At 41.8% G+C, this 26969-nt stretch overlaps 1 protein-coding gene across 3 annotated transcripts in view; it reads left to right on the top strand.

Annotated features, from left to right (window-relative positions):
* Positions 1-26969, top strand: part of LOC113224959 (matrilin-2) — a 179181-nt gene that overhangs the window by 109445 nt on the left and 42767 nt on the right. For all 3 annotated transcript variants that reach the window (XM_026454961.1, XM_026454962.1, XM_026454963.1), the window contains one exon: positions 11763-11885. In XM_026454961.1, coding sequence (XP_026310746.1) covers positions 11763-11885 — 123 coding nt within the window. The remainder of the gene's footprint in view (positions 1-11762; positions 11886-26969) is intronic.

Here is a 26969-nt window from a genome sequence, read left to right as displayed (position 1 = left end):
TGGTGCCAGCATCTGCTTCTGGTGACGGCCTCAGGAAACTTCCAATCATGGAAGAAGGTGAAGGGGAAGCAGGCAATGTCACATGGTGAGAGCAGGAGCAAGAGGTGGGGGGAGGCGACACACTGTTTGAACACCAACCAAATCTCACATGAACTAACTGAGTGAGAAATCACTCATCACCAAGATGATGACACTAAGCCATTAATGAGGGATCCACTGCTGTGATCCAATGTCTCCTACTAAGCCCCACCTCCAACATTGGAAATCATGTTTCAACATCAGATTTGGAGGCAACAAACATTCAAACCATATATTATTCCACTCCTGTCCCCCATATCTCATGTCCTTCTCACATTTCAAAATAGAATCATGCCTTTGCAATAGTTTCCCAAAGTCTTAACTTGTTCCAGCCTTAACTCAAAAGTCTCAAACTCCAAAGTCCAAAGTCTTATCTAAAGACGAGATCCTTTGACCGATGAGCCTGTGAGATTAAAAAAAAAAAGTTATTTATTTCCAAGGTACAACGTGTTATAGGCATTGGATAAATATTCTCATTTCAAAGGGAGAAATTGGCCAAAAGAAAGGGTGGTAGGCCCATACAACTTTGAAACCCCGCAGGGCAGTCATTACATTTTAAAACTCCAAAACAATCTCCTTTGACTCCATGTCCTGCATCCAAGGCACACTGGTGGGAGGAGTGGGCCCCCAAGGCCTTGGTTGGCTCTGCCCCTGTGGTTGCAGGGTATAGCCCCTGAGGCTGCCATGACAGGTTGTTGGGTGCCCATGGCTTTTGCATGCTAAGGTTGCAAACTGCCAGAGGCTCTACCATTCTCGGGTCAGGAGGGTGGTGGCTCCCTTCCCACAGCTCCACTAGGCAGTGCCCCAGTAGGGGCTCTGTATGAGAGCTCCAACCCTACATTTCCCTTTGGCACTGACCTAGTAGAGTTTCTCTTTGAGGCTTCGCCCCTGCAGCAGGCTTCTGCCTGGACATCCAGGTTTTCCAAGACATCCTCTGAAGTCTAGAGAGAAGCTGCCAATCCTCTTTCATGCCTGTATTCTGTGTGCCTACAGACTTAACACCACATGGTAGCCTCTAAGGTTTATGGTGGCTTGTACTCTCTGGAGCAGCAGTCCAAGTTGTACCTGGGGCCCTGTGAGCTATGGCTGGAGCTGGAGCAGCCTGGATGTGAGGAGCAGTGTGCTGAGGCTACACAGGGCAGTGGTGCCCTGGACCTGGCTCCCCAAACCATTTTTTCCCCCTAGGCCTCTGGGCCTTTGATGGGGGTGGGGTGGGGTGCTGCCTAGAAGATCTCTGAAATGCCTTTGAGGCCTTTTTCCCGTGTCTTGGATATTCGCACTTAACTCCCTTTTAGTTATGCTTATCTCTCTAGCAAGTGGTTGCTCCACAGCCTGCTTGTATTCCTCTCCGGAAAATGCTTTTTCTTTCTTGGCCACATAGCTAGGCTGCAAATTTTCCAAGCTTGTACATTCTGCTTCCCTTTTACATATAAGTTCCAACTTTATTTATTTGCTCCCATATCTGATCATAGGCTTGAATGCTTTGCTGTTTAGAAATCTCTTCCACCAGATACCTCTTAAATTGAAACTTCCACAGATCCCTAGGGCATGAACACAACACAGCTAAGATCTTTGCTAAGGCATAAAATTGGTGACCTTTACTCCAGTTCCCAATAAATTCTTCATTTCTATCTGAGATCCCATCAGCCTGGCCTTTACTGTCCATATCTATCAGCAGTTTGGTCACAACCACTTAACAAGTCTCTAAGAAGTTCTCTCGCTCTGTCACCCTGGAGTGCAGTGGCGCAATCTCGGCTCACCACAAGCTCCACTTCCTGGGTTCATGCCATTCTCCTGCCTCAACCTCCTAAGTAGCGGGGACTACAGGCGCCCACCACCACACCCGGCTAATTTTTTTGTATTTTTAGTAGAGATGAGGTTTCACCATGTTAGCCAGGATGGTCTGTAGCTCCTGACCTCAGGGGTATCACATTTAAATGTGAGATTTGGAGGACACAAACATCCAGACCATATCACTAAGCACATGTCTTTAAGTCTTTAATTTCTGAGCCTTATTTTCCTCATCCATAATGTAGAATAATAATATCTACATTGTAAGGTTTTATGGTATTAAATAAGATAGTGAGTGACATTCCCAGTATACTCTAGGAACTTAGCATCATTATTACAACACCTATTATCATAATTTCCTGTATATAGTGAAGTATGGAGCGAGAAGAGGGTGAAGGACTGAGCCTTGGATTGCAGCCACATGTAGGAAGCAGGAAGTGGGGGCAGGAAAAATATTTATGAAGAAGTAGCTTAAGGCCAGGGGAGAGACAGAAGAATCATGGAACATGACAGGAAGATAATTTCTTGGCCAGATCAATATTAATGTCATGCTCCAGCATGGCCAAAGGTAACAGGACTTAGAGAAAAAGCCATCAACTTGAGTCACAGATTCACCTCTGCAAACATTTCAGAACTCTGCCATGGACTTTGCTAGGCTTGAGGAACACAAGGGTGACCAGGAGGCCATTGATAATGGCAAAGGGGAGATGGGTAAAGGGCAGATTTCAAGAGTCAGGGAGTGGGTGATGAGAAAGTGTGGGCAGCAGGTTCAAACTATTTATTTAAAGAAATTTGGTAGAAGTTAAGCATGTCCAGCTGATGCGGGGCAGGCACATCCCAAAGTGGAGCTTAGCTTACCTGGGTTCTTGGCTTTGCCCAGGAAAGAATTCAAGGGCAAGCCAGAGGTAGAAGAAAACAGCTTTATTGAAGAGGCAGTGTTATAGCTCCGTGACTGCTCTTGCAGAGCAGGGCTACCCTGTAGGCAGAGAATAGCAGCTTAGGCAGTTTTCCAGTCATATTTATACCCACTTTCAATTGCATGCAGATTAAGGGGAGGTTTATGCAGAACTTCCTAGGGAAGGGGTAGTAATCATTGGGTCATTGCCACAGAAAGGGATGGTAACTCCCAGATGTTGCCATAGCAACAGTAAATTGACATGGCACACTGGTGGACCTGTCTGATTGAAGGCTGCTTTCACCCCAGCCCTGTTTTAGCTAGTTCTTAATCTGGTCTGATGTCTCCGCCCCGCCTCTGGAGTCAAGTCCTGCCTCCTACCTCACAGCTACTAGTGAATTTTTGCGGTAGGTTTTCAGTTCCAACACTTTCATAGCAGTGGTTCTAGTACTTCTTTTGTTACCAAAACATTAGAGGTTCAGTCTAGGTCCTGTTGCTTGTTGCGCAGAAAGCCAATCACTGAGACAACAAGTATTACCAGGAAAGAAGGCTTCAATCAGGTGTCAAGAAGATGGGAGATCAGTCTCAAATCCATCTGCCTGACTGACTAAAATTGGGGCTTAGGCTGGATGTGGTGGCTTATGCATGTAATCCCAGCACTTTGAGAGGCCAAGGTGGGAGGATCACTTGAGATCAGGAGTTTGAGACCAGCCTAGACAATATAGTGAGACTCCTGTCTCTGAAAAGAATAAAAAAAATCAGCTGGGTGTGGTGGTGCACGCCTGTAGTCCCAGCTACTCAGGAGGGAAGACTGCTTGAGTCTGGGAGGTTGAGACTGCAGTGAGCCATGATTGCAACACTGCATTCCAGCTTGGGTGACAGAGTGAGACCCTGCCTCAGAATAAAATAAAATAAAAATTAGGGGGTTATATAACAGGGAATAAATGTATAATAACCATATGGGGGGAAAACAGGAATTAGGGAGGAGTATGGAAGAGGAGTTGGTCAACACGCAGCAGGTAGTTGGTTAGGCAATCATAAATGGTGAGGGGTCTGACATGTCATTGTGCAGATACAGTGATCTAGTAAGTTTCAGCTCCTTGATACTGTCAGGGAGGCCTAATGGTTTGTTTCTTGAGAAGGGTTCTCAGTTAAAACAAATGTAATTTTCTCAAGTTTCAAGACTGGAAAGGTAAATTTCTATGTTTATTCAAAATAAACCATAAACATCAGTTCTGTGAGACAATTGGGCCGGTTTCACTTTGATTCATCCCTGAATTATTACTGTGACCTGCATGAAAATTCAGTTCTTAGTCATGGACTCAGCATTTTTTTATAGATTTCCACACATTTGAGTAAGTGGAACGTTCAATTCCAGCACCAGAGTTCCAACTCCCTGAGAGCTCATTTCACCATTGGCAGTCCTGAATTTATTTCCATATTCAATGGTGGATTGCTGACTAAGAACCTCCTTTGCTTTAGTAGAGTCCCTGAATTTATAATTCATCAGCTGCCACTAAAGTCACATTCATTGCCATCCAAAACTGTTTTTCAAAGACCATTTATCTTGCTCTCTGAACATGAATTTTCTGCTGTACTTACTCACCTGGTGTTTACAAACTGCCTTTTATTTTGGGGTAACTTTGGTCCTGTTTGCATCTCATCTACCCAGGCAGATTGTAAACCCTTGAGGGCAGAACCACTTGTACTTTTCATCTTTCACAGACTGGACTTGAAATACATTTTTCTTGAAGCACTGACTGAGGTTGATCGCAGTCTCATGCATTCGTGTTTTATAAAAAATATTTTCCCCATTGACTGATTTTTAAATTATAAAGTCATTTTTGTTTATTTAAAAAAAAAAGTCAGGCCAGGCATGGTGGCTCAAGCCTGTAATCCCAGCACTTTGGGATGCCGAGGCGGGCAGATCTCTTGAGCTCAGGTTTGAGACCAGCCTGGTCAACATGGTGAAACCCTGTATCTACAAAAATAACAAAAAGTAGCTGGGGGTGGTGGTATGCATCTGTACTCTCAGCTATTCAGGAGGCTGAGGTGGGAGAATTGCTTGAGCCCAAGGAGGTGTGTGCCACCACTACCAGCTAATGGCCAAACCCCATCTCTACCAAAAATATATAAAGAAATTAGCCAGGCATTGTGGGACATACATGTAGTCCCGGCTACTTGGGAGGCTGAGGTGGGAGGATGGCTTGAGTCTGGGAGGCCGAGGTTGCAGTGAGCCGTGATTGTGCCACTGCATTTCAGCTTGGGTGACAGAATGAGACCCTGTCGCAAAAAAAAAAAAAAGAAATTTTCTGTGGGTTTTAAATCGTGCATTTGGAATTCCAATTATGCCGTGCAGAGGAGAGGTTTTGTGAGTCTGACTCTGTGTGTGTGTGTCTAATGTATGCTCAGCAAGTAGATTGGTTCTACCATTTCTCTAAATGACAAATTTGGTTTTTCTTAATTTGCTATAAAAAAAACTTTAAAATCCAAGTGCTCCTCTCTAAAGTATCCTGTTTCTGCTAATGCCATACCCTTGCAGACTGAGTCCTGCTGAGAAAACCTTAGAATTGGACCAGCTTGTAAATCAGAAATCATTGATTTTAGGGTTTTATTACCGGCAGCAAGTATCATTTATTCTCAGAGACAGTGGAGTGATTTCTCACACATTGGGCAGAGAATGAATGTGGCAAGACTGACTTCTGACTCTGGGATCTTAGCACTTGTGATCCGGAGGGCTAAAGAGCTACAACTGGGGAATTACTCTTTCCATTTGTAAACAAGAGTGTAGAAATTGCAGGCATAAATGACTGAGAACAGATTTTGTTGAAGTAGATGAGAACTTGGAACAACAGAGCCATCACTGAGTTACGCACGAGGTCACCTCCATCCATCTGCCCCCTAATCTTGACCTCTCTTTTTATGAGTACAATTTTGCAACCAAGGAAGTTATGCAAAGAACCCAAACCACTTGGCAAATAACATTAGAGCTGAATGCACTAGACCTCTCTTGGCCTTAACAAACTGTTAGGTTCACGTGTGTGGCAGGGGGTTCTTCCATGTCTAACCGCTGCACTGATGGCCTCATCTGCTGTCTCCAGAAGCCTAGCAGTGCATCAGTGGGTGGATCTCAAATCGAGATGGGATTTGACACCTTGGAGTTCTACAGACCAGAGACTTGGGACCCAGGAATGCGTGAATCCTGCCTTGCCAATCACATCCTCCCCCTTAGTTCCCCAGAGAGCTGTGTACACAAAGAGCAAAAACGTTATGAGAGTCAGGGTCCAGAGAAGCTCTCTTATGCCATGAATTGGGCCTGTGGTTAGCTGATTAATGGAAAATATCATTCAGAGAGGGGAATCCTAAAAAACTACATATGCAAACTCATGCTAGTCATTTTATTTTTATTTAAAACACATACATGTATACTTAGTAAAAATCACTTTTATGCTTTTTAAAAAATACTAATTTTAAGTTGAAGAAAAAAATATATTTACAAATCTTTTTTTTTTTTGAGATAAGGTATAATTCTGTTGCCCAGATTGGAGTGTAGTGGCATGATCTTGGTTCACTGCAGCCTCAATCTCCCAAACTCAAGCAATCCTCCCACCTCAGCCTCCCGAGTAGCTGGGACCACGGGTGCACACCACCATGCCCAGCTAATTTTTGTATTTTTTGTAGAGATGGGGTCTTGCTATGTATCCCAGGTTGGTCTCGAACCCCTGGGCTCAAGCAGTCTGCCTGCCTCGGCCTTCCAAAGTGCTGGGATTATATAAACATATTTTTTTGCATAAACCATACCCATAATGTGTTGTCTATGATTTTTTAGTTTTGGTTTCTTTACATTGGAGCAAGGCTTTCAAGACATCTGTAAAGCAATCTAACAGCAGAACTCTTGTAAATTTTAGTGGAAAATTTCCCAATATTTTACATTTGTTTCATCCATGCCTGGTTTTATAGCAATTTTGGTTAGCAAATTGCTTTAATTTTTTCCAAAGCTTTCAACCTAATTTTTATTTTTAAAATCTCAATTTCTTTTCATGCTTATATTTTATTGGTTTTTATTTTATTTATTTATTTATTTTGAGACAGAGTTTCACTCTGTCACTCAGGCTGGAGTGCAGTGGCACAATCTCAGCTCACTGCAACCTCCGCCTCCTGGGCTCAAGCAATCCTCCCACCTCAGCCTCCAGAGTAACTGCAACAACAGGTGCCCACCATCATACCTGGTGAATTTTTGTATTTTTAGTAGAGACAGGGTTTCACCATGTTGGCCAGGCTGGTCTCGAGCTCCTGGACTTAAGCGATCCACCCGCCTTGGCTTCCCAAAGTGTTGAGATTACAGGTGTGAGCCGCCCAGTTTTTTTTTTTTTTTTTAAGATGTAGTCTTGCATTGTCGCCCAGGCTGGAGTGCAGTGGTGCGATCTCGGCTCACTGCAACCTCCAACTCCCAGATTCAAATGATTCTCCTGCTTCAGCCTCCTGAGTAACTGGGATTACAGGTGCCTGCCACCACGCCCAGCTAATTTTTGTATTTTTAGTAGAGACGGGGTTTCACCACGTTGGACAGGCTGGTCTTGAACTCCTGACCTTGTGATCTGCCTGCCTTGGCCTCTCAAAGTGCTGGGATTACAGGCTTGAGCCACCATGTCTGGCCCCAGCCCAGTTTTTATAATATTTAAATTACTTACAATAACATGTACAAATGACATATACAGGTTGGGAAACAAAAGCAACCTTGCCTCTAACAATGGCTCTCAAATGTTAGCAATGCCTCAGAATCACCTGGAGGGCTTGCTAAAACACGTATTCCCGGGTCCTACTCCCAGAGCTTCTGATCAGTAGGTCTGGGATGCAGCCTGAGAATGGGCATTACTGACAAGTTCTTAAGCGATAGTTGATGCAGTTGGTTCACAGACCACACTTTGAGAACCAATGTTTATAAAAATACATCTCAGTCAATGGAAGAAGTACACAGGTGTCCTAGAGCCCATGTGTTCCACCAAGGCTGTTTTATCAGCATACAAGCCAGCCATTGCGAGGCATGTACAGATGTTTTATTTTTATTTATTTTTATTTTTTGAGACGGAATCTCACTCCGTCGCCCAGGCTGGAGTGCAATGGTGCAATCTCGGCTCGCTGCAACCTCCGCCTCCTGGGTTCACACCATTCTCCTGCCTCAGCCTCCCGAGTAGTTGGGACTATAGGCGCCTGCCACCACACCCAGCTAATTTTTTGTATTCTTTAGTAGAGACGGGGTTTCACAGTGTTAGCCAGGATGGTCTCGATCTCCTGACCTCATAATCCACCCGCCTTGGCCTCCCAAAGTGCTGGGATTACAGGCGTGAGCCACCGTGCCCGGCCACAGGTGTTTAAAACACAGGTGTTCTAACTGCCTTGAGCGTGTAGCATGCCCTGGGTTATCAGGATTCATATGGTCAGAGGGAATGAAAGCATTGCTTGATCAGGAGTTGGCTAAAGAGTTATCAATTAAAAGAGCATCTTAGTACAACTTTCTTTTTTAAACACCTGAGCCAATGTGGATACTCTATTCTAAAACATTCTGGAAAAGGGGAGAGTTTAGAGTATGTGGCTTAGATCCGAAGCCTAAGCCAAGCCTTCAACACCTCTCTAATTATTACATTAGTCTAAATTATGGGGCCAGCATAATTATGAGGTATCCCTCTGAGGGACAGAAGTGGCCGGGCTCAGATTATAGCCCATGGTATAAGAGAGGATGTTCAAGAGAGAGGTAGAGTCTGAGTTTCTGACTTTTAGGTGTAGTGACCTGACCACTCATCATCGCAGCACCATCAATGTCCTATAAGTTGGAAGTCAGATCAGCGGCTCCTTTTTTTGTAGGGGATACTAAGAAGCGGGTGGCCATAGATAGGACTGGATGACTGACGGCAGGCACCCATATCCGGGATTGGGAGAGTTTCATGATGGTGAGTCGAGCCCAGCATGAGGAAGTTGAGGCTGGGGATTGTTGCCTGCTAACACAGGCCCATGCAGGCTCTGGTATGGCCAACTCCTTTGACAAACGGACTGGACCATGTGCCAGGGTTTAGCCTTCCTTGATCTCAGTGTTCCCAGTATCACCGTTGATTAATTTAATGATCCCTTGGTTCTTGAGAAATGAGAAATGAACTGTTAGAAGGAGGTGGTGCTAGCTCAGTCGTTATGACTCCACTCTAGCAAGCGGCTAACGTTCCCTGACGTTCAGACCCTGAGACGACATGAATGCCCTATCCCCAACATAATGACTTGTGAATTTAACCTGCAAATACTAGGTTCTACTAGAACTCTTTAGGGAGCTGAAGTTACAAAAACAATATTTTGACTGAAACTTTTTTTTTTTTTTTGAGACAGAGTGTTGCTCTGTCGCCCGGGCTGGAGTGTAGTGGTGCAATTTTGGCTCACTGCAACCTTCGTCTCCCAGGTTCAAGCAATTCTTCCTGCCTCAGCCTTCTGAGTAGCTGGGATTACAGGCACCCACCACCATGCCCAGCTAATTTTTGTATTTTTAGTAGAGACAGGGTTTCGCCATGTTGGCCAGGCTGGTCTCAAACTCCTGACCTCTGGTGATCCACCCGCCTTGGCCTCCCAAAGTGCTGGAATTACAGGCGTGAGCCACCACTCCCGGCCTGGACTGAAACTTAATGAAGCTTTGGAGCAAAAGAATAAACTTAACACAGGTTATTACCCTTTACAAATCTTTAGTGTTTCCCTTTGCATCTTTTTATTACTGTGCTAAATATGTCATTATCTTCTCCATGCGTGGTTTTGCTTTTTAAAATTTCACATGTGTATTAATTTTGTAGATTCTATTTCCTTGTTAATATTTACACACTTTTGATACTAATATATCCTAAAACATTGTAGGGAGTACTTTTTTTTTGAAAAGGGACTTGTCTTAAGCTCCTCAGCTCAAATGATTGCCCTGCCTCAGTCTCCCAAGTAGCTGGGATTTCCAAAAACTTTTTCTTTTTTTTTTTTTGAGACAGGGTCTTGCTCTGTCGACCCCAGAGTCGATCCTAGGTGCACTCTCTTTTTCTCATTTCATCTCTAACCCAACAGGAATCCTGTTAGCCCATCTTCAATATTTACCGGGTGTATTAGTTTGCTAGAGCTGTGCTCTGGTTTGGATATGGTTTATTTGGCTTCACCAGGTCTCGTGTTGAAATTTGATCTCTGTGGCCAGGCACATTGGCTCATGCCTGTAATCCCAGCACTTTGGGAGGCTGAGGCGAGTGGATCTCTTGAACTCAGGAGTTTGAGGCCAGCCTGGCCCACATGGCGAAACCCTGTTCCTATTAAAAATATAAAAATTAAATGGGTGTAGTGGTGCACACCTGTAGTCCCAGCTACTTGGACGGCTGAGGCAGGAGGATCGCTTGAATCCAGGAGGTTGAGGCTGCAGTGAGCAGAGGTGGTGCCACTGCACTCCAGCCTGGGTGACAAACTGAGACCCTGTCTCAAAAAAAAAAAAAAAAAAGAAAAAAGAGAAAATAAATTTGATCCCCAGTGTCAGAGGTGGGGCCTGCTGGGAGGTGTTTGGGAACACCAGTCATATTAATTACAGCTCACCACCCTAACGAGCACATTTTAACTTGGTTACTTCTGCGAAGACCCTATTTCCAAATAAGACCACATTAGTAGGTACCAGGGTTTAGGACTCCAACATGTCTTTTTGGGGGACACAATTCAACCCATACCTTCCAGAACACCACTGCCCCTCATCCCCTGCAACATCCTGGTTTAAGCCTCCACCCATCCCCCCTGGGATCACTGGAGTCACTTCCTTACTGGTTTTCCACTCTCACATTTGCCCTCTCAGTCTATTCTTGACTCATGGGTCCAGAGCCCTGCAGTGACTCCCAACTCATTCAGACTAAAAGCTGAGGTCCTTGCATGGCCCATGGGTCCCTCCTGACTGCCCCCTTCTCATCTCCTACCTCTCTCCCTCCTCCAGCCACCCTGGCCTCTTTGCTGATCCTCCAGCCCATCAAGCAGAGTCCCACCTCTTGGCCTTCACACTTGCTGTTTCTTTTGCCCAAGATACTATCTCCCAGATACCCTCATGGCTCGTATGTTAGTCAGCACTATTCCTAACCACCCACCTTCTCAGAGAGGCCTTTCCTGACCACCTCTGTTACATCCCACCGGCTACCCACTCCCCCACTGATCCTGCTCCTATTCATTGTTTTGTTTTTCTCCAGAATTTTCTTTATTTCCTAATAGTCTATGCTATTTACTTATTTTATTTCTTGTCTGTTCCCCAGTTCCACCATCATTATCCAAATGTAAGCTCCTCGGGCTGGAATTTTGGATTATTTTGTTACTCGTTCTATCCCTAGCACCTAAAACAGGCCCTGGCCCATAGTAGGTACTCAGGAAATATTTGTGGAACTAATGAAAAATCAGCCAGTGTATTTTCTCATACATTATTAAACCATTTACCCTTATTCAATGTTCATCTTATTTTCTAGGATTTTTTGTTGTTGTAAACAACACTATTAATAGCTTATTGTATGTAATTTCACCCTTTTCCCAGCTGTTTCTTTGGGTTTCACATCCAGGGTGAACATTGTCAAATTGCCTTCTGAAAGGATCTTTCTCAATTTATAATGCCCCCACCATTAATAACACTGCTGCCTTTCTACCACTGGGTTTTCTCTCATCTTATTTTTGCCAGTTTACTAGCTGTAAGTGCACCTTGTGATGATTTTGATTTGCAGTTCTTTAACTTTTAAATACAATAGTTCACTTGTTCTTTAGTTTATCTTCCTGTATGAATTGCCTGATATAGACTCCTGATTTTTTTTTTTTTTTTTTGAGGAGGGCAGAGACCTTGAGTTCATATCTGTTTATCCTACTCTTTTTGGGGGCAATAATATTAATCCTAGTTAATATCTGTCATCAGTATGCCCTCATCCTACCTTTCCCTTTTCCTCCGTTTGCATTTCTAATTCTGAATGTGTTTTATTCTCTCCAGCTGTGGACTACTGTGCTTCAGAAAACCACGGATGTGAACATGAATGTGTAAATGCTGATGGCTCCTACCTTTGCCAGTGCCATGAAGGATTTGCCCTTAACCCAGATAAAAAAACGTGCACAAGTAAGTTACACACATATGCACACACAGAGAAATGTTGATGTTATTGCTGTGGTAACTATGGCCATGGAAATCTCTCAAGTATAGATTAGCATATAATTATGTCATGGGGGTCTAATACCTTTTGCCCCATTCCTCTTCTCTCAGGACTTTCATGACTTGGCTTAAGACCATAGACCACTGTATCTCAACATCACTATTCAGGGAATATGATGAAGGTACCATGACTGTTCCTTCAGCATCTGCTGAGCATGCTGACAATCAGACGAACTTACTTCATGCTAACTCAGCCTGACTGTGCCCATCAGCACTAACAGGGCTTGAAATGTTTTCATTGAAGCTTTGTGGCTTGTGGGCTTTAGCTCTGACTCCACACAAGAAAATCGCTGAGCCAAAAAGAATCGTAAGTGGTTTCTTCTGGTGGATGGCAGTTTGCAAAGAACTGCTCATTTTTTGTTTGAGATATTTAGTTCGATTTGATTTTAACTATATACATAAAAATCAGAATTAATTTCAGCTCCCAAAATCTGAACATAAAACTCTATAAATTAAAGATGATCATTAGTTTTGCAAAAAAGATAATAACTAGTTGCAAAAAGATTCCAAAAGTGTTCTATTAAATATAAAGGTACATCAGGAGACTTAAGGGATTGTGTATGGATTATTATCCTTCTATAGGGAGGATCGCTTGAGAAAAGCTTGTTTTTTAAGTATTAGGGCCAAGCATTTATAAAAAGTGAACTTTAATAACAGTCTAGAATAAGGTAAGGCACCTCAGAGACATGCATCAGTGAGAAAACAGGATTTTAATTCATAAAAAGTTCAGGTACCTACAACCTTTCTAAAATGCTAAAATGTATTCATTATGTAAAACAGGATACGTCTGCACAAAACCTTTTTCAACATAAACTTACTTCCTACTCTTCAATACCTAAATGTCAGCAGCTTACAAACACCAGAGCTGGAGGTGTGGGTGATGTATGGAACTATAAGGGACACATTAGGTCAAAAGCATACATTTCTGGAGCCCCAGCCATGTGCCAATAGAAATGAATAAGGCAAGGTCGTTAATGGAGAAGATACTGTGGCTGAGTCTTGGAAGTGGAGCTGTCATTCATTAGGCAGAAAAGGGTGAGGTGGGGGTTCCAGGAGAAGGAAAGAAGTCGAAGATGTGAACCAGGCAGAGAACTGTAGTCTCCATGCCCCGTGCATGACTGGAGTATACTGTGGTTTATTTGTTTTGTTTATTGAAAGAGTATGTAAATGAATGAGTGGGCTTTTGTGTTCCTGGTCTCCCTTCCCTTCTGAATATTCTGAACTATAAAATAGCAGCCTGGGCTGTCGTTGTGGTTGGGGAGTTGTGGTTGTTGGGCTGATGAGTCAGTGTTCCTCATCAAAGAGGAGGTCGTGGGCTGTCAGCAGCCAGCCTTGGTTCCAATCCCAGCTTCTCTGCTTTTTCTCTTGGTGATCTTGGGCAAGTTATTTATGCCTCAGTTTCCTCAGTTACCATAGAGGATGATAATACTGCCTACTACATAGCATTATTCTTTCCTTTTTTTTTTTGACACTGGGTCTTACTTGATGTCACCCAGGCTGGAGAGCAGTGATGCAATCTCGGCTCACTGCAACCTCCACCTCCTGGATTCAAGCGACTCCCCCACCTCAGCCTCCCGAATGGCTGAGACTATAGGCTCGCACCACCACACCCAGCTAATTTTTTTGGTATTTTTTGATAGCAATGGTGTTTCACTATATTAGCCAGGCTGGTGTCGAATCCCTGACCTCAAGAGATCCACCCACCTCAGCCTCCCAAAGTGCTGGGAATACAGGCATGAGCCAGAGCACCCGGCCATAGCATAATCTTGAAGACTAAATGAGGCTGGGCACAGTGGCTCCCGCCTGTAATCCCAGCACTTTGGAAAGAGAAGCAGGAGGATTACTTGAGCCCAGGAGTTTGAGGCCAGCCCTGGTAATATGGAGGGACCCTATTTCTACAAAAACTTTTTTTTTTTTTTAATTAGCCAGGCATGGTGACAAGTGTCTGTACTCCCAGCTACTTGGGAGGCTCAGGTGGGAAGACCACTAGTTGAGCCTGGGAGGCTGGGGCTGTAGTGAGTCATGATGGCACCACTGCACTCCAGCCTGGATGACCCAGTAAGACCTTGTCTTAAAAAAAAAAAAAAAAAAAAGGCTAAAAAGGGGCGATGTAGGCTTCAAAGACTTTATTTCTTTATTTATTATCATTATGTTTTTTAGAAATAGGATCTTGCTCTATCACCCATGCTGGAGTGTAGTGGTGCAGTCCTAGCTCACTGCAGCTTCCAACTCCTGGGCTCAAGCAATCCTCCCACCTCAGCCTCCCAAAGTGCTGGAATTATGGTCACCATGAGCCACCACACCTGGTCTCCAAAACCCTAAATTTTTATTTATTGTGCATATACCACATGTCTGGGCTAAGTTTAAAGGTGCATAAACCGTTCAGGATTTCTACTGCAGGCTGGTGAGGGACCCTAGCCATAGCCACACTGAGTAGCTGAGTCATGGTGCCAGGAGTTATGTGACCAACAGCCTACAGTATGATGCAACCAGGACCACAGCAGGAGTTAGAGGAAGGAGACCAGTTAGACCAGAACAGGTGAGATGCTGCCTTGCAAGGATGAGGGCTGGAGAAAAACACATGGCCTAGCCAGTCTCCTACCTGCCTCTCCAGACTGCACCCCCTGGCTGGGGTCACCTGATTTCTACCCCAGCACCAGCCCTAGTTCCCAGAGTGGCACCCTCTTCCCCACCCTGTGGCTCAGCATGCCTCCTGTCCCAGATCCCCAGCCCAGGGTGGTGCAGGCAAGGAGAGTGTTGGAGCCCTGGAATCAGACCCTGGAAGTAGATACCGCAGCCTAGGGGGACTGGGAGAGGAGGTTTGGCTAGGAGCCACGGGAGGGGCTGATCCAGCTGTGAGGTCTCACCAGCTAGGCAGCGAGCCCAGCAGTGCAGTTGTCAGAATCAAGACCCAGAAGTGGGCCGCCCCAATGCGTGGGCAGGGAAGAGTGCTGGGAGATCGGAGGGTTCCGGCAGGCAGCCTCAGGGCAGTACATCCCTTAGAAGAGCCCTCTTCCCACCATGCTTGGGGTGGGCAGGAGCCAGACCCCGGAGGAGGGAGACAAGAGGAAGAGAGGAGACAGAGTACTTGGAAAGCTAAAAGTAGAAAGTAAGGCAAAAGCCCAGTCGTAAGAATGAAACACTCAGGAGTGCTCCAGATCTGTGGCGGGGACAAGAACTGATAAACAGGGACCAGTTAAAATTACAGAAACAGGATAGAGGCAGAAGCTCAGAACCGAGGCGGCCACCCTGTTAGTACGAAGGCCTCCCACTGGCTTCCAGCCAAGACAGCCTGGCTACTGCTCTGACGTTGAAAGATTTTTTTTTTTAATTCTACTTCTTATAAACTTGCAAAAAATAAAATAAACTCAGTTTCTTAAATTTCAGCCTATATTTTTAACCAAAAGTATATTTGAAAGCAAATCCAATTAGTACGTATGCAATTATTGTCTAAAAAATGTAGACTAGTCAATGTAATAAACCAAGCATGGTTAATTTATGATTAACCCAAAATGTACATAATAGGGCTTCATGTTCATGAACTAGTACTGTAATTTGAAATCTGTGAGTGTTGTTCAAAAAAGCACTACCTTTATATCAATTTCTTACCTTAGAGCAGCCCATCCAAAGCTAGAGGGGAGAAAGGTGGAAACAGGTACCATCAGTTTGCAAAATGTTAGGAAGACTTTTTTTTTTGGTATTGTTGTAAAACATACATAATAGAAAATTTACCACTGTACCCATTCAGTGGCATTAAATACATTCACATTGTGAAAAACACATATCTTAGCCTGTCTCCTTCCTGCCTCTCCAGACCACACCCCTTGGCTGGGGTCACCTGATTTCCACCCAGCTATAACTATCCTCACCATCCATCTCCAGAAGTTTTCATCATCCCAAACTGAAACACTGTACCCATTGAACAATAACTCCCCATTGCCTGCCCTGCCAACCACCATTCTACTTTCTGTCTGTGAATTTCACCACTCTCGGTACTTCATGTAAGTGGGATTGTACGGTATTTGTCCTTTGCTGTCTGACATATTTCACTTAGCATAACGTCCTCAAGGTTTATCTGTGTTGTAGTATATATCAGAATTTCCTTCCTTTTTAAGACTGCATAGTATTCAGTTGTATGTATATACCCCATTTTGTTTATTCATCTGTTGATGGACATTTGGCCTACTTCCATCTTTTGCCTATTGTGAATAATGCTACTATAAACATGAGTGTTCCAGTCCTTGCTTTCAGTTCTTGTGGGTTTTTATACCCAGAAGTGGAATTGCTGGTCATCTGGTAGCAAGACTTTTTGAGATCTAAATTGAAACCCTTACTCTTTAGCCAAGCATGAGAAAGAACACTCTCAGATATCCAGGGTCTTTTCACCAGAAAGATCTATAGAGGACTTCAGTCCGCTGGACAGGGATTCATGTTTTTGGTAGCAAGGAGACTGTGGGCTTTGAGTCTAATGCTCAATCATCTAATGCCTGTAATGATGCATAAAGGCAATTGTGGACACCATCTTTTGCATGTTGCCATTTATTATTTTCGTACTTGGAGGTCATTATGTTCATTGATTTTCAGTCTCCAGTGATAACTTGGTTGACGTTTCCATCCTTATTTTTCAAATAAGAATGCTCTGCACAGAGTAAGGCACTGAATGGATATGTTTGTGTTTGCACTAAAAACAAAACGCAGAAGGAAATAAACTTTTTAAAATAGAGATGATGTCTGCTATGTTGCTCAGGTTGGACTAGACCTCCAGACCTCAAGTGATTCTGCCAGCTTGGCCTCCCAAAGTGCTGAGATGAGCCACCATTCCTGGCCGGAAATAATTTTATACTGAATCAGCAATAGAAGAACTACAAAGTATCGATTGTCAGGTTTCTTGGCCAGGGCATAGTTAACATACTGAGTGCCACTACCTTCCTACAGCCTGTAATATGCCACTTTTGTGACTCCCTATGTGCATAAATCAAACACTTTCAGCTGGAAGAAGCCTTAAAGTTCAACCTAGTTCTTGCCCAACTATCCATCCTACAATACCCTCACTGTGCCATCATCCAACCTGCACTTGAATATCCCCACTGACAGGATATTCACTATACCCCATGGCAGTTCATTCCACTTTGTATAGCTCTGACTCTTAGAAAGTGATTCCCTAGACGGAGCTGATATCTATTTCCTTTCTCTTAGAAATGAACAAAACAAATTTGGCTACTTGCATTCTTTGTGGCCACTAAGAATGAGTCATATGAGAGTAAATTTATTTCATTTAGTAGACTAGCCAGACATGGAAAATGTAGTAGCGACTATCTAAACTTTAATAAGCATTTGACCAATTTGTGTGTGGAGAAATTTGTGCTCAAGGAATGATTGGTTGGGTGTGTAACTGGCCAAATGTCTGTAACCACAGGATGCTGATTGTTGAACTGAGATCCTCCTAGAAGGAGGTTTTTAAACAGTTTGCTGGGAAGAAGCCTTATGGAGGGCATGAGAGCTGTCTTTCATTCGTAATGTCCCCCATGTTGCTTCTTGGTGTGCAATGTTTATCTAAACCCTCAAAAAACACACTCCAGTAAGAGTAATACCAATAACCTTTATTCATTCCACAAAATATTTGTTGAGTAGCTACTATGTGTCAGATATGATTGTAGACACTGGGCATGTAGTAATAAATTATACAGACCAAAAAAACCCCACCAATATCTGTCCTTATGGAGCCTACATTCTATTGGAGCAGGATAAGAGAATACTACAGGTCTCAACAGCAAAGTAATACTAGCCTTTGATTAAAGATTTGAAGGCAGTGACAGAGGGAGGAAACCTCAGGCAGAGGTAGAAATGAAATTCTGTGAAATAAAATGATCTGTGATACTATCACACAGCACCAGTACAAAATGGATATTGTTTTAGTCCATTTGTGTTGCTATAAAGGAACACCTGAGACTGGGTAATTTATAAAGAAAATAAGGTTTATTTGGCTTATGATTCTGCTGGCTGGAAGATTGGGCATCTAGTGAAAGCCTAAGGCTGCTTCCACTCACAGCGGAAGGTGATGTGGAGCTGACCTGTGCAGAGGTCACATGGTGAGAGAGGAAGCAAGAGAGAAAGGATGGGGAGGTGCCAGGTTCTTTTTAACAACCAGCTCTCATGAGAACTAACAGAGCCAACGTACTCATTACTGTGAGGACAGCACCGAGCTATTCATCAGGGATTCCCCACCAGGACCCAAACACCTCCCATTAAGCCCCACCTCCAACACTGGGGATTAAATTTTAACATGAAGTTTATGGGAACAAACATCCAAACTGTAGCAGATATGTACCTGAAGATATATATATTGTTTTCAGCAATGTTCCCTGATTATTTTCTTCTGTAAATCACAGGACACTTCCTATATGGTCCTTTTTTTTTTTTTTTTTTTTCTTTTCTTTTTTTTTTTTTTTTAGACGGAGTCTAACTGGTCGCCCAGGCTGGAGTGCAGTGGCCCTATCTCGGCTCACTGCAAGCTCTGCCTCCCGGGTTCACACCATTCTCCTGCCTCAGTCTCCCAAGTAGCTGGGACTACAGGTGCCTGCCACCACACCCGGCTAATTTTTTGTATTTTTAGCAGAGATGGGGTTTCACCGTGTTAGCCAGGATGGTCTCGATCTCCTGACCTCATGATCCACCCGCCTCTGCCTCCCAAAGTGCTGGGATTACAGGTGTGAACCATGGCGCCCGCCCATTGTTCTTTTTTGTATATTATTTGGGCCATTTTCCATGGCAACTAGTTTCACAATTACAAATGTGTACATTTATTTTTAGTACTTTTTCTGATTACAAAAGTAATACAGGCTCGTTGAGGGAAACTGGTTCCTATAGAAATGCAATTCTATGAAATAAAATGATTTGTGATGCTATCACCCAGAGAAAACCATTGTTTTTGTGTTTCGTTTTGTTTTGTGAGACGGGGTTCTCACCATGTTGCCCAGGCTGGTCTTGATCTCCTCAGCTCAAGCAGTCCTTCTGCCTCAGCCTCCCAAGTGTTGAGATTATGGGCGCACACTGCTGCACCTAGCTGATAACCATTGTTTATGCCAATTTGGAACATTTCTCTCCAGTCTTTTTTAATGTATGTATATGGATTTATTTTTATAGAGTTGAGATCATGTAGTATAACAATAAATCATAAGCATTTTGACATGTCACTTCAACGTTATCAAAAACATTTTAATGTCTGTGTAAAATTCTATTAAAGGTATATGTCAGAATGTATTCAGGTTTTTTTGGCTGCTCAAATAGTATTGTGATAAACATTCTTATGCTTGAATCTCTTTTTTCTGATCATTTTCTTAGGAACACAACAAAAAAGAAAATTTATTGAGTCAGAGGCTATTAACATTTTTAAGGCTTTTGATACATATTCAAAATTATTTTCCAAAAACGTTGTACTGATTTATACTCTACCATAAGTGTTTAAGGAGCAATTTTTATTTTTAAATTAAATTATTTATGATTTCAATAGGTTTTTGGGGAACAGGTGGTGTTTGGTTACATGGACAAGTCCTTTAGTGGTGATTCTGAGATTTTCAGTACACCCATCACCTGAGCAGGATATGTAATACCGAATGTGTAGCCTTTTATTCCTCACCACCCTCCCACCCCAAGTCCATTGTATCATTCTTATGCCTTAAAGCTTAGCTCCCATTTAAAAGTGAGAAGTGGGATATTTGGTTTTCCATTCCTGAGTTACTTCACTTAGAATAATGGTCTCCAACTCCTTCTAGGTTGCTGCAAATGTCATTATTTGGTTCCTTTTTATGACCGAGTAGTATTCCATGGTGTATATAGACACTATATTTTCTTTATCCACTTGTTGATTGATGGGCATTGGGGCTGGTTCCATATTTTTGCAATTGCAAATTGTGTTGCTATAAACATGGGTATGCAAGTATCTTTTTCATATAATGACTTATTTTCCTCTGGGTAGATACTCAGTAGTGGGACTGCTGGATCAAATGGAAGATCTACTTTTAGTTCTTTGAGGAATCTCCACACTGTTTTCCATAGTAGTTGTACTAGTTTACATTCCCACCAGCAGTGAAAAAGGAATTTGCCTATTTCATCTTAACACATGGACACATGGTAGGGAACAACACACACCGGGGCCTGTAGCAGGAAGCGGGAGAGGGAAAGCATCCAGAAGAATAGCTAATAGATGCTGGGCTTAATACCTGGGTGATGCGCTGATCTGTGCAGCAAACCATCATGGCACATATTTACCTAACAAACCTGCACATTCTGCACATGTACCCTAGAACTTAAAAGTTGAAGAAAAAAAAAGTGTTTCTTAAGGGGGCAACTTTAAAATATTTTGCTGATTTTCTAGGAGAAAATTTATTCTTTATGCTTTTTTATCATGTCTTTAATACCTGTTCTTCATAAAATTATCCAATTATATATATATCTAATTTATAAATGTATATTTATTGGTGTTATTATTTGATTAATGAATATTTTCCAATATAAGTGATTGTAAGGGAATCCTACAAATTTCATGAAGCAAGAACTGTGCCTCTTTGTTCAGTGCTGATCCTAGTGCCTGCCCCATGGTGAATGCTCAGGAGTGTTTACTGAATGAATGAATAGACAGGGAACTGAACATGTCTTCATACATGAGACATTGAAGAGAGAGGGAATAATAAAGATCTGAGCTAAAATAAAAGGAATAGAAGACATAAAAGCAATAGAGAAAATTGGTAAAAACCAAAATGTGGTTTTTTTAGAAGATTAAAAATATTGATAAATGTCTAACCAGACTAGTCAAGGAAGAAAAAAGAGAGAAGACACAAATTACTAATATCAGGAATGAGAAAGTGGACATCAATACATATCCTACAAACTTTGAAGGATAATACAGGCCAAGAATGGTGGATCATGCCTGTAATCTGAACACTTTGGGAGGCCAAAGCAGGAGGATCACTTGAGGCAAGGAGTTCAAGACCAGCCTGGGCAACATAGAGCTCATCTCCACCAAAAAAAAAAAAATATATATATATATATATATACATACATACATATATATACACATACACACACATACATGCATACACACATACATATAGATATATACACACATACATATACATGTATACACACACACATATATATATACAGAAAAATCATGAACAAATTTATGCCAATAACTTTGACAACTTAGATGAAATGAACAAATTCCTTGAAAGACCAAGAATAAATAGAGGCTGAGCATGGTGGCTCATACCTGTAATCCCAGAACTTTGGGAGGCTGAGGTGGGAGGATTGCTTGAGGCCAGGAGTTCTAGATCAGCCTGAGCAACATAGCAAGACCCCATCTCTACAAAAAATAAATTAACTGGGCAAGGTAGCAAGTGCCTGTAGTCCCAGCTACTCAAAAGGCTGAGGCAGAAGGGTTGCGTGAGCCCGGGAGGTTGAGGCTTCAGTGAGCCATGATCACACCACTGCACTCCAGCCTGGGCAACAGGGTAAGACCCTGTGCCCTGACAGACTGGAAAAAAAAAAAAAAAAAAAAGTCTGAATAGATCTCTATCTATTAAAAGAAATGGAATGTGCACTTTAAAACCTTCCCACAGAGAAGACTTCAAACCTAGTTGGCTTAACTGGTGAATTCTACCAAACATTTGAAGAAAAACTAATACTAATTCTACACAAATTATTCCAAAAAATTGAAGAGGAAAAACAATTTTCAACTCATTCTATGAGGCTATCATTGCCCTGATGCCCAAATCAGAAAAGAAAGACATAAAAAAAGAAAACTATATACAAATATGTCTCATGAAATACCTGCAAAACTTCTTTAAATAGTTTCTAGCAATCAAATTTAACAATATATTAAAAAGTACAATACATCATGACCAAGTGAATTCCAGGAATTCAAAGTTGGCTTAACATTCAAAACTCAATCGATGTAATTCATAATATTAACATACTAAAAAGCCATCTCAATAGATGCAGAAAAGACATTGGATAAGATCTGACATTCATTTATTCTTTAAATAAACTTTCAGCAAATTAGGAATGAAGGTAACTGCCTCAATCTGATAAAGTACATCAATGAAAAAACCATCAGCTAACATCATACTTAATAGTGAAAGACATTGCTTTCTTTCAGGAATAAATTTTCTTTTCCTTTCAGGAACAAAATTTCTTTTCAGATCAGGAATAAAACAATGTCCACTCATACCATTTCTATTTAATATTGTACTGGAAGTTCTAGCCGGTGCAATAAGACAGAGAAAGATAAATAAATGATACTTAGATTGTAAAAAAAAACCCATCTTTATTAACAGATAACATGATCACCTATGTAGAAAATCCAATGGAATCTACAAAAAAGCTACTAGAACTTTTATTTTTTTTATTTTTTTTTATTTTTTATTTTTTTTGAGACGGAGTCTGGCTCTGTCGCCCAGGCTGGAGTGCAGTGGCCGGATCTCAGCTCACTGCAAGCTCCGCCTCCCGGGTTTACGCCATTCTCCTGCCTCAGCCTCCCGAGTAGCTGGGACTACAGGCGCCCGCCACCTCGCCTGGCTAGTTTTTTGTATTTTTTAGTAGAGACGGGGTTTCACTGTGTTAGCCAGGATGGTCTTGATCTCCTGACCTCGTGATCCGCCCGTCTCGGCCTCCCAAAGTGCTGGGATTACAGGCTTGAGCCACTGCGCCCGGCTAGAACTTTTAATAGCAAGTGAATTTATCAAGGTTGCAGGACACAAAATTAGTATACAAAAATAAGTTTTATATACTTACAATGGACAATCAAACTATAAAATTTAAAAAATACCTTTCAGACTGGGCGCGGTGGCTCATGCCTGTAATCCCAGCACAATGGGAGACCAAAGTGGGCGGATCACTTGAGGTCAGGAGTTTGAGACAAGCCTGGCCAACGTGGTGAAACTTTGTCTTTACTAAAAATACAAAAATTAGCCAGGCATGGTGGCAGGTGCCTGTAATCCCAGCTACTTGGGAAGCTGAGGCAGGGGAATTGCTTGAACCCAGGAGGCAGAGGTTTCAGTGAGCTGAGATTGCGCCACTGCATTCCAGCCTGGGTGACAGAGCAAGACTCTGTCAAAAAAAAAAAAAAAAAAGACAAGCCTCTCAATAAAAATGGGCAAAATATTTGAATAGACACTTCACCAAAGAATATATGGAGGTGGCAAAGAAGCATATGAAAATATATTCAACAACATTAGCCATTAGGTAAATACAAAGTGAAGTCATATTGAGATAATCATACCCACTAAAATGACTGAAATTACCAAATGTTGATGAGGATATGGAGCAACTGGAACTCTCATAAATTGCTGGTGGGAATGTTTAAGCAGTTAAGCATACATGTCCCATATGACTCAGCCATTATGCAAGAGGAATGAAAGCATATGTACACACAAAAACTTGCACATTAATGTTCATAGCTGCTTTATTTGTGATAGCCCCAAACTGGAAACAGGTAAACAGCCCTTCAGCAAGTGAATGGATAAACAAATTGTGTTGTAGTCACATAGTGAAATACTACTCTGCAATAAAAAGGAACAAACTATTGACACCCATATGAATATGGATGAATCTCAAAATAATTATGCTGAATGAAAGAAACCAGACCAAAAAGAATACATACTATATGATTACATTTATTTAAAATTCCGTAGGGAGATAAAAAAAGAAGATAAAAATAAAATTCTAGAAAATGCAAACTGATTTATCTGGATAGAAGATAAATGGTTATTTGGGACTGGAGAGGGTGGGGAAGAATGAATTAGAAAGGGGCAGGAGGAAAGTTTTAAGAGTAATACATATGCTCGTTATTTTGATTGTGGCGATGGTTTCATGGCAGGATACATATGCAAAATGCATCAGATTGTTTTTCTTGAGTATATACAGTTTGGTTTTTGTTAATTATACCTCATAAAAACTAAAAACAAGTAGAAGAGACTGTATTATTCCAAAATTGCTATGCCATAAAACACAAAGAGAGGCTATGGAAATGTTCTGGCCCATCACTATCCAGTGGGACACTCTGGTTGATGGAATGCTCTGTTTGAATCAGACAGTACAGTAGTCAGGAGCCATATGTGGCCATTGAGCACTTGAGATACAGCCAGTGCAACCCAGCAACTGAATTTTTGTTTCGTTTTTTTGTTGTTGTTAGAGACAGGCTCTTGCTTTGTTGCCCAGGCTGCGGTGCAGTGGTACAGTCATAGCTCATAGCTCACTACAATCACCAACTCCTGGGCTCATAAGATCCTCTGGCCTCAGCCTCCCTTGTAACTGGGACTATAGGCAGGTGCCACCATGCTCAGCTAGCTTAAAAAAATTATTCTTTTGCCGGACGCAGTGGCTCATGCCTGTAATCCTAGCATTTTGGGAGGCTGAGGCGGGTGGATTGCCTGAGTTCAGGAGTTTGAGAACAGCCTGGGCAATACAGTGAAACCCTGTCTCTACTAAATTACAAAAAATTAGCTGGGCTTGGTGGCGTGCACCTGTAGTCCCAGCTACTCAGGAGGCTGAGGTAGGAGAAGTGCTTGAACCTGGGAGGCGGAGGTTGCAGTGAGCTGAGATTGTGGCACTGCACTCCATCCTGGGCAACAGAGCGAGACTCCATCTCAAAAAAAAAAAAAAAAAAAATTCTTTTTTTAGAAATGGGGTCTTGCTGTGTTGCTCAGGCTGGTCTCAAATTTCTGGGTTCAAGCAATCCTCCAGCCTCAGCTTCACAAAGCACTGGGATTACAAGCATGAGCCACCACCCCTGGCTGAATTTTTATTATTATTTCATGTTAATCAATTTTAATTTAAATAGACATATTAGGCAGCATGGTTCTAGATTAAGGGAGACTAAGCAGATACGAAAACAAAATACAGTCTCTGACTCTAGACTAGATCCTGTACTGGAAGGTGAAAAATGCTATGATGAACATAATTAAGTCAACTGACAAGATTAGAATATGGATGGTAGATTAAATGTAAGTATTGTATCAATGTAAACTTATGAAATTTATAACCATACTGCAGTTATATAAGAGAATATCCCTCCTCTTAGGAAACACAGACTGTTTTTAAGGGAAAGGACCAGAATGTATATAATGTACCCTCACACAGGTCAGAGAGATGACCAAGTAATCACAAGAATGGGGTAAAATGTTAACAAAGGTGAATCTGGGTAAAGAGTATATAAGTGTTTCTTGTACTTGTAAGCTTGAAATTGTTTTAAAAAAGAAAGATTTTTAAAATGCCTTTATATATGACTATGGTATTGCAATTATATTGTTTATAAAGACTCCCAGTGTTTTAAAGCTACATTATGAAGCATTTATGGACAAAACAATACAATGTCTGGGCCAGGTGTGGTGGTTCACTCCTGTAATCCCAGCACTTTGGAAGGCTGAGGCAGGTGGATCACAAGGTCAGGAGTTCTAGACTAGCCTGGCCAAGATGGTGAAACCCCATCTCCACTAAAAATACAAAAATTAGCTGGGTGTGGTGGCAGACGCCTGTAATCCCAGCTACTTGGGAGGCTGAGGCAGTAGGATTGCCTGAACCCAGGTGGCAGAGGTTGCAATGAGCCAAGATTGCACCACTGCACTCCAGCCTGGGTGTTAGGGTGAGACTCCATCTCAAAAAAAAAAAAAAAAAAAAATTAGTCAGGCATGGTGGCACCCACCAGTAATTCCAGCTACTCGGGAAGCTGAAGCAGGAGAATTGCTTGAACCTGGGAGGTGGAGGTTGCAGTGAGCCTAGATTGCACCATTGCACGTCAGCCTGGGCAACAGAGCGAGACTCTGTCTCAAAACACATAATAATAATAATAATAATAATAATAATAATAATAGTAGTAGTAATAGTAATAATAACAATACAATGTCTGGGGTTTGCTTCAAAGTAATGTGGGATCTTACTATAGAGAGTTGGAATGTAGTTGAAAGCAGAGCGGCTATAGATTGATTCTCCTGAAGCTGGGTGATATGTACATGGATTTATTATACTACTCAGTCCATTTTTGAAATTGGACATGATTGTATATTTTGCTTAACGCTTCCATAAGTTTAAATTGGGAAAAATTGGCATCTTACTCAACATTTTTTCCTTTCAAGAATATTGTATATCTTTCCCTTACTCAGTTTGTTTCCTCTGGTGTGGATTGGGAACTCTCATTTATACCAAATTATTTATTAGGAAGATTATTTATGCAGTTCAAATGTTCCTTAAAATAATAAAAACCCTCATCAAAACAAAGACTCCTTTTAAGATTCCATCAGTGGTCATTTATTTCAAGCAATTTTAAACAATGTTTTCAAGTTCCACTCTGGGAAAATACTTTGCTCAGATTCTGCAATAAAAGTTTATTTCCATATTTAAAAATACTTATACAAAAAATACGAAAAAAAAGAAATAAAAAATAAAGAACAAAAACAAAAAAATACACAAGTAAAATTTCTTTATGACAAATTTCATGAAATACTTTTAAAAACAATATTTTGGTTTAAATTAGTGTATCCCTAGAGGTCACATTCTCTGTGAATCTTGAGGTAAAGATCCTGTTTATGTGCAGTCGAGCCCAGTAAAGTAACCAGGAGGTGTTCTGAACTCAGAGTATTTATGCTTTTCACTCCTAGGCCTTATTTTTCCCAGGAGATGAGTTTGTGTCTTATTGTTTGGCTTACCGTTTGATGGGTATAAGTGGTTTGGAGTTTGGCTTTGGGAACGTTTAATTGTTTTAATTGCTTAAATTCAGTAAAACACTCAGCTAAACCATTCTCAGCCTACAGTCTGGCAAATACCCCATTTTCATTTTAGTGCCTCTTACATGAATTAAGACAAGGACAGCATGTTCACAAATCTGTTGGTTGCATAAACGTTTTTTAATATATCAGGAAGTTTGTCTTTGCCTAGCAGAAGAGTCCAGGTATAATAACAATAATAATAATAGAAGGAGGAGGAGGAGGAGGAGGAGGA

This window comes from Piliocolobus tephrosceles, chromosome 7 (assembly GCF_002776525.5).
Source record: "Piliocolobus tephrosceles isolate RC106 chromosome 7, ASM277652v3, whole genome shotgun sequence".
Taxonomy (NCBI): domain Eukaryota; kingdom Metazoa; phylum Chordata; class Mammalia; order Primates; family Cercopithecidae; genus Piliocolobus; species Piliocolobus tephrosceles.
The sequence above is the reverse complement of the archived record's forward strand: the minus strand, read 5'-3'. Positions and strand labels throughout refer to the sequence as shown.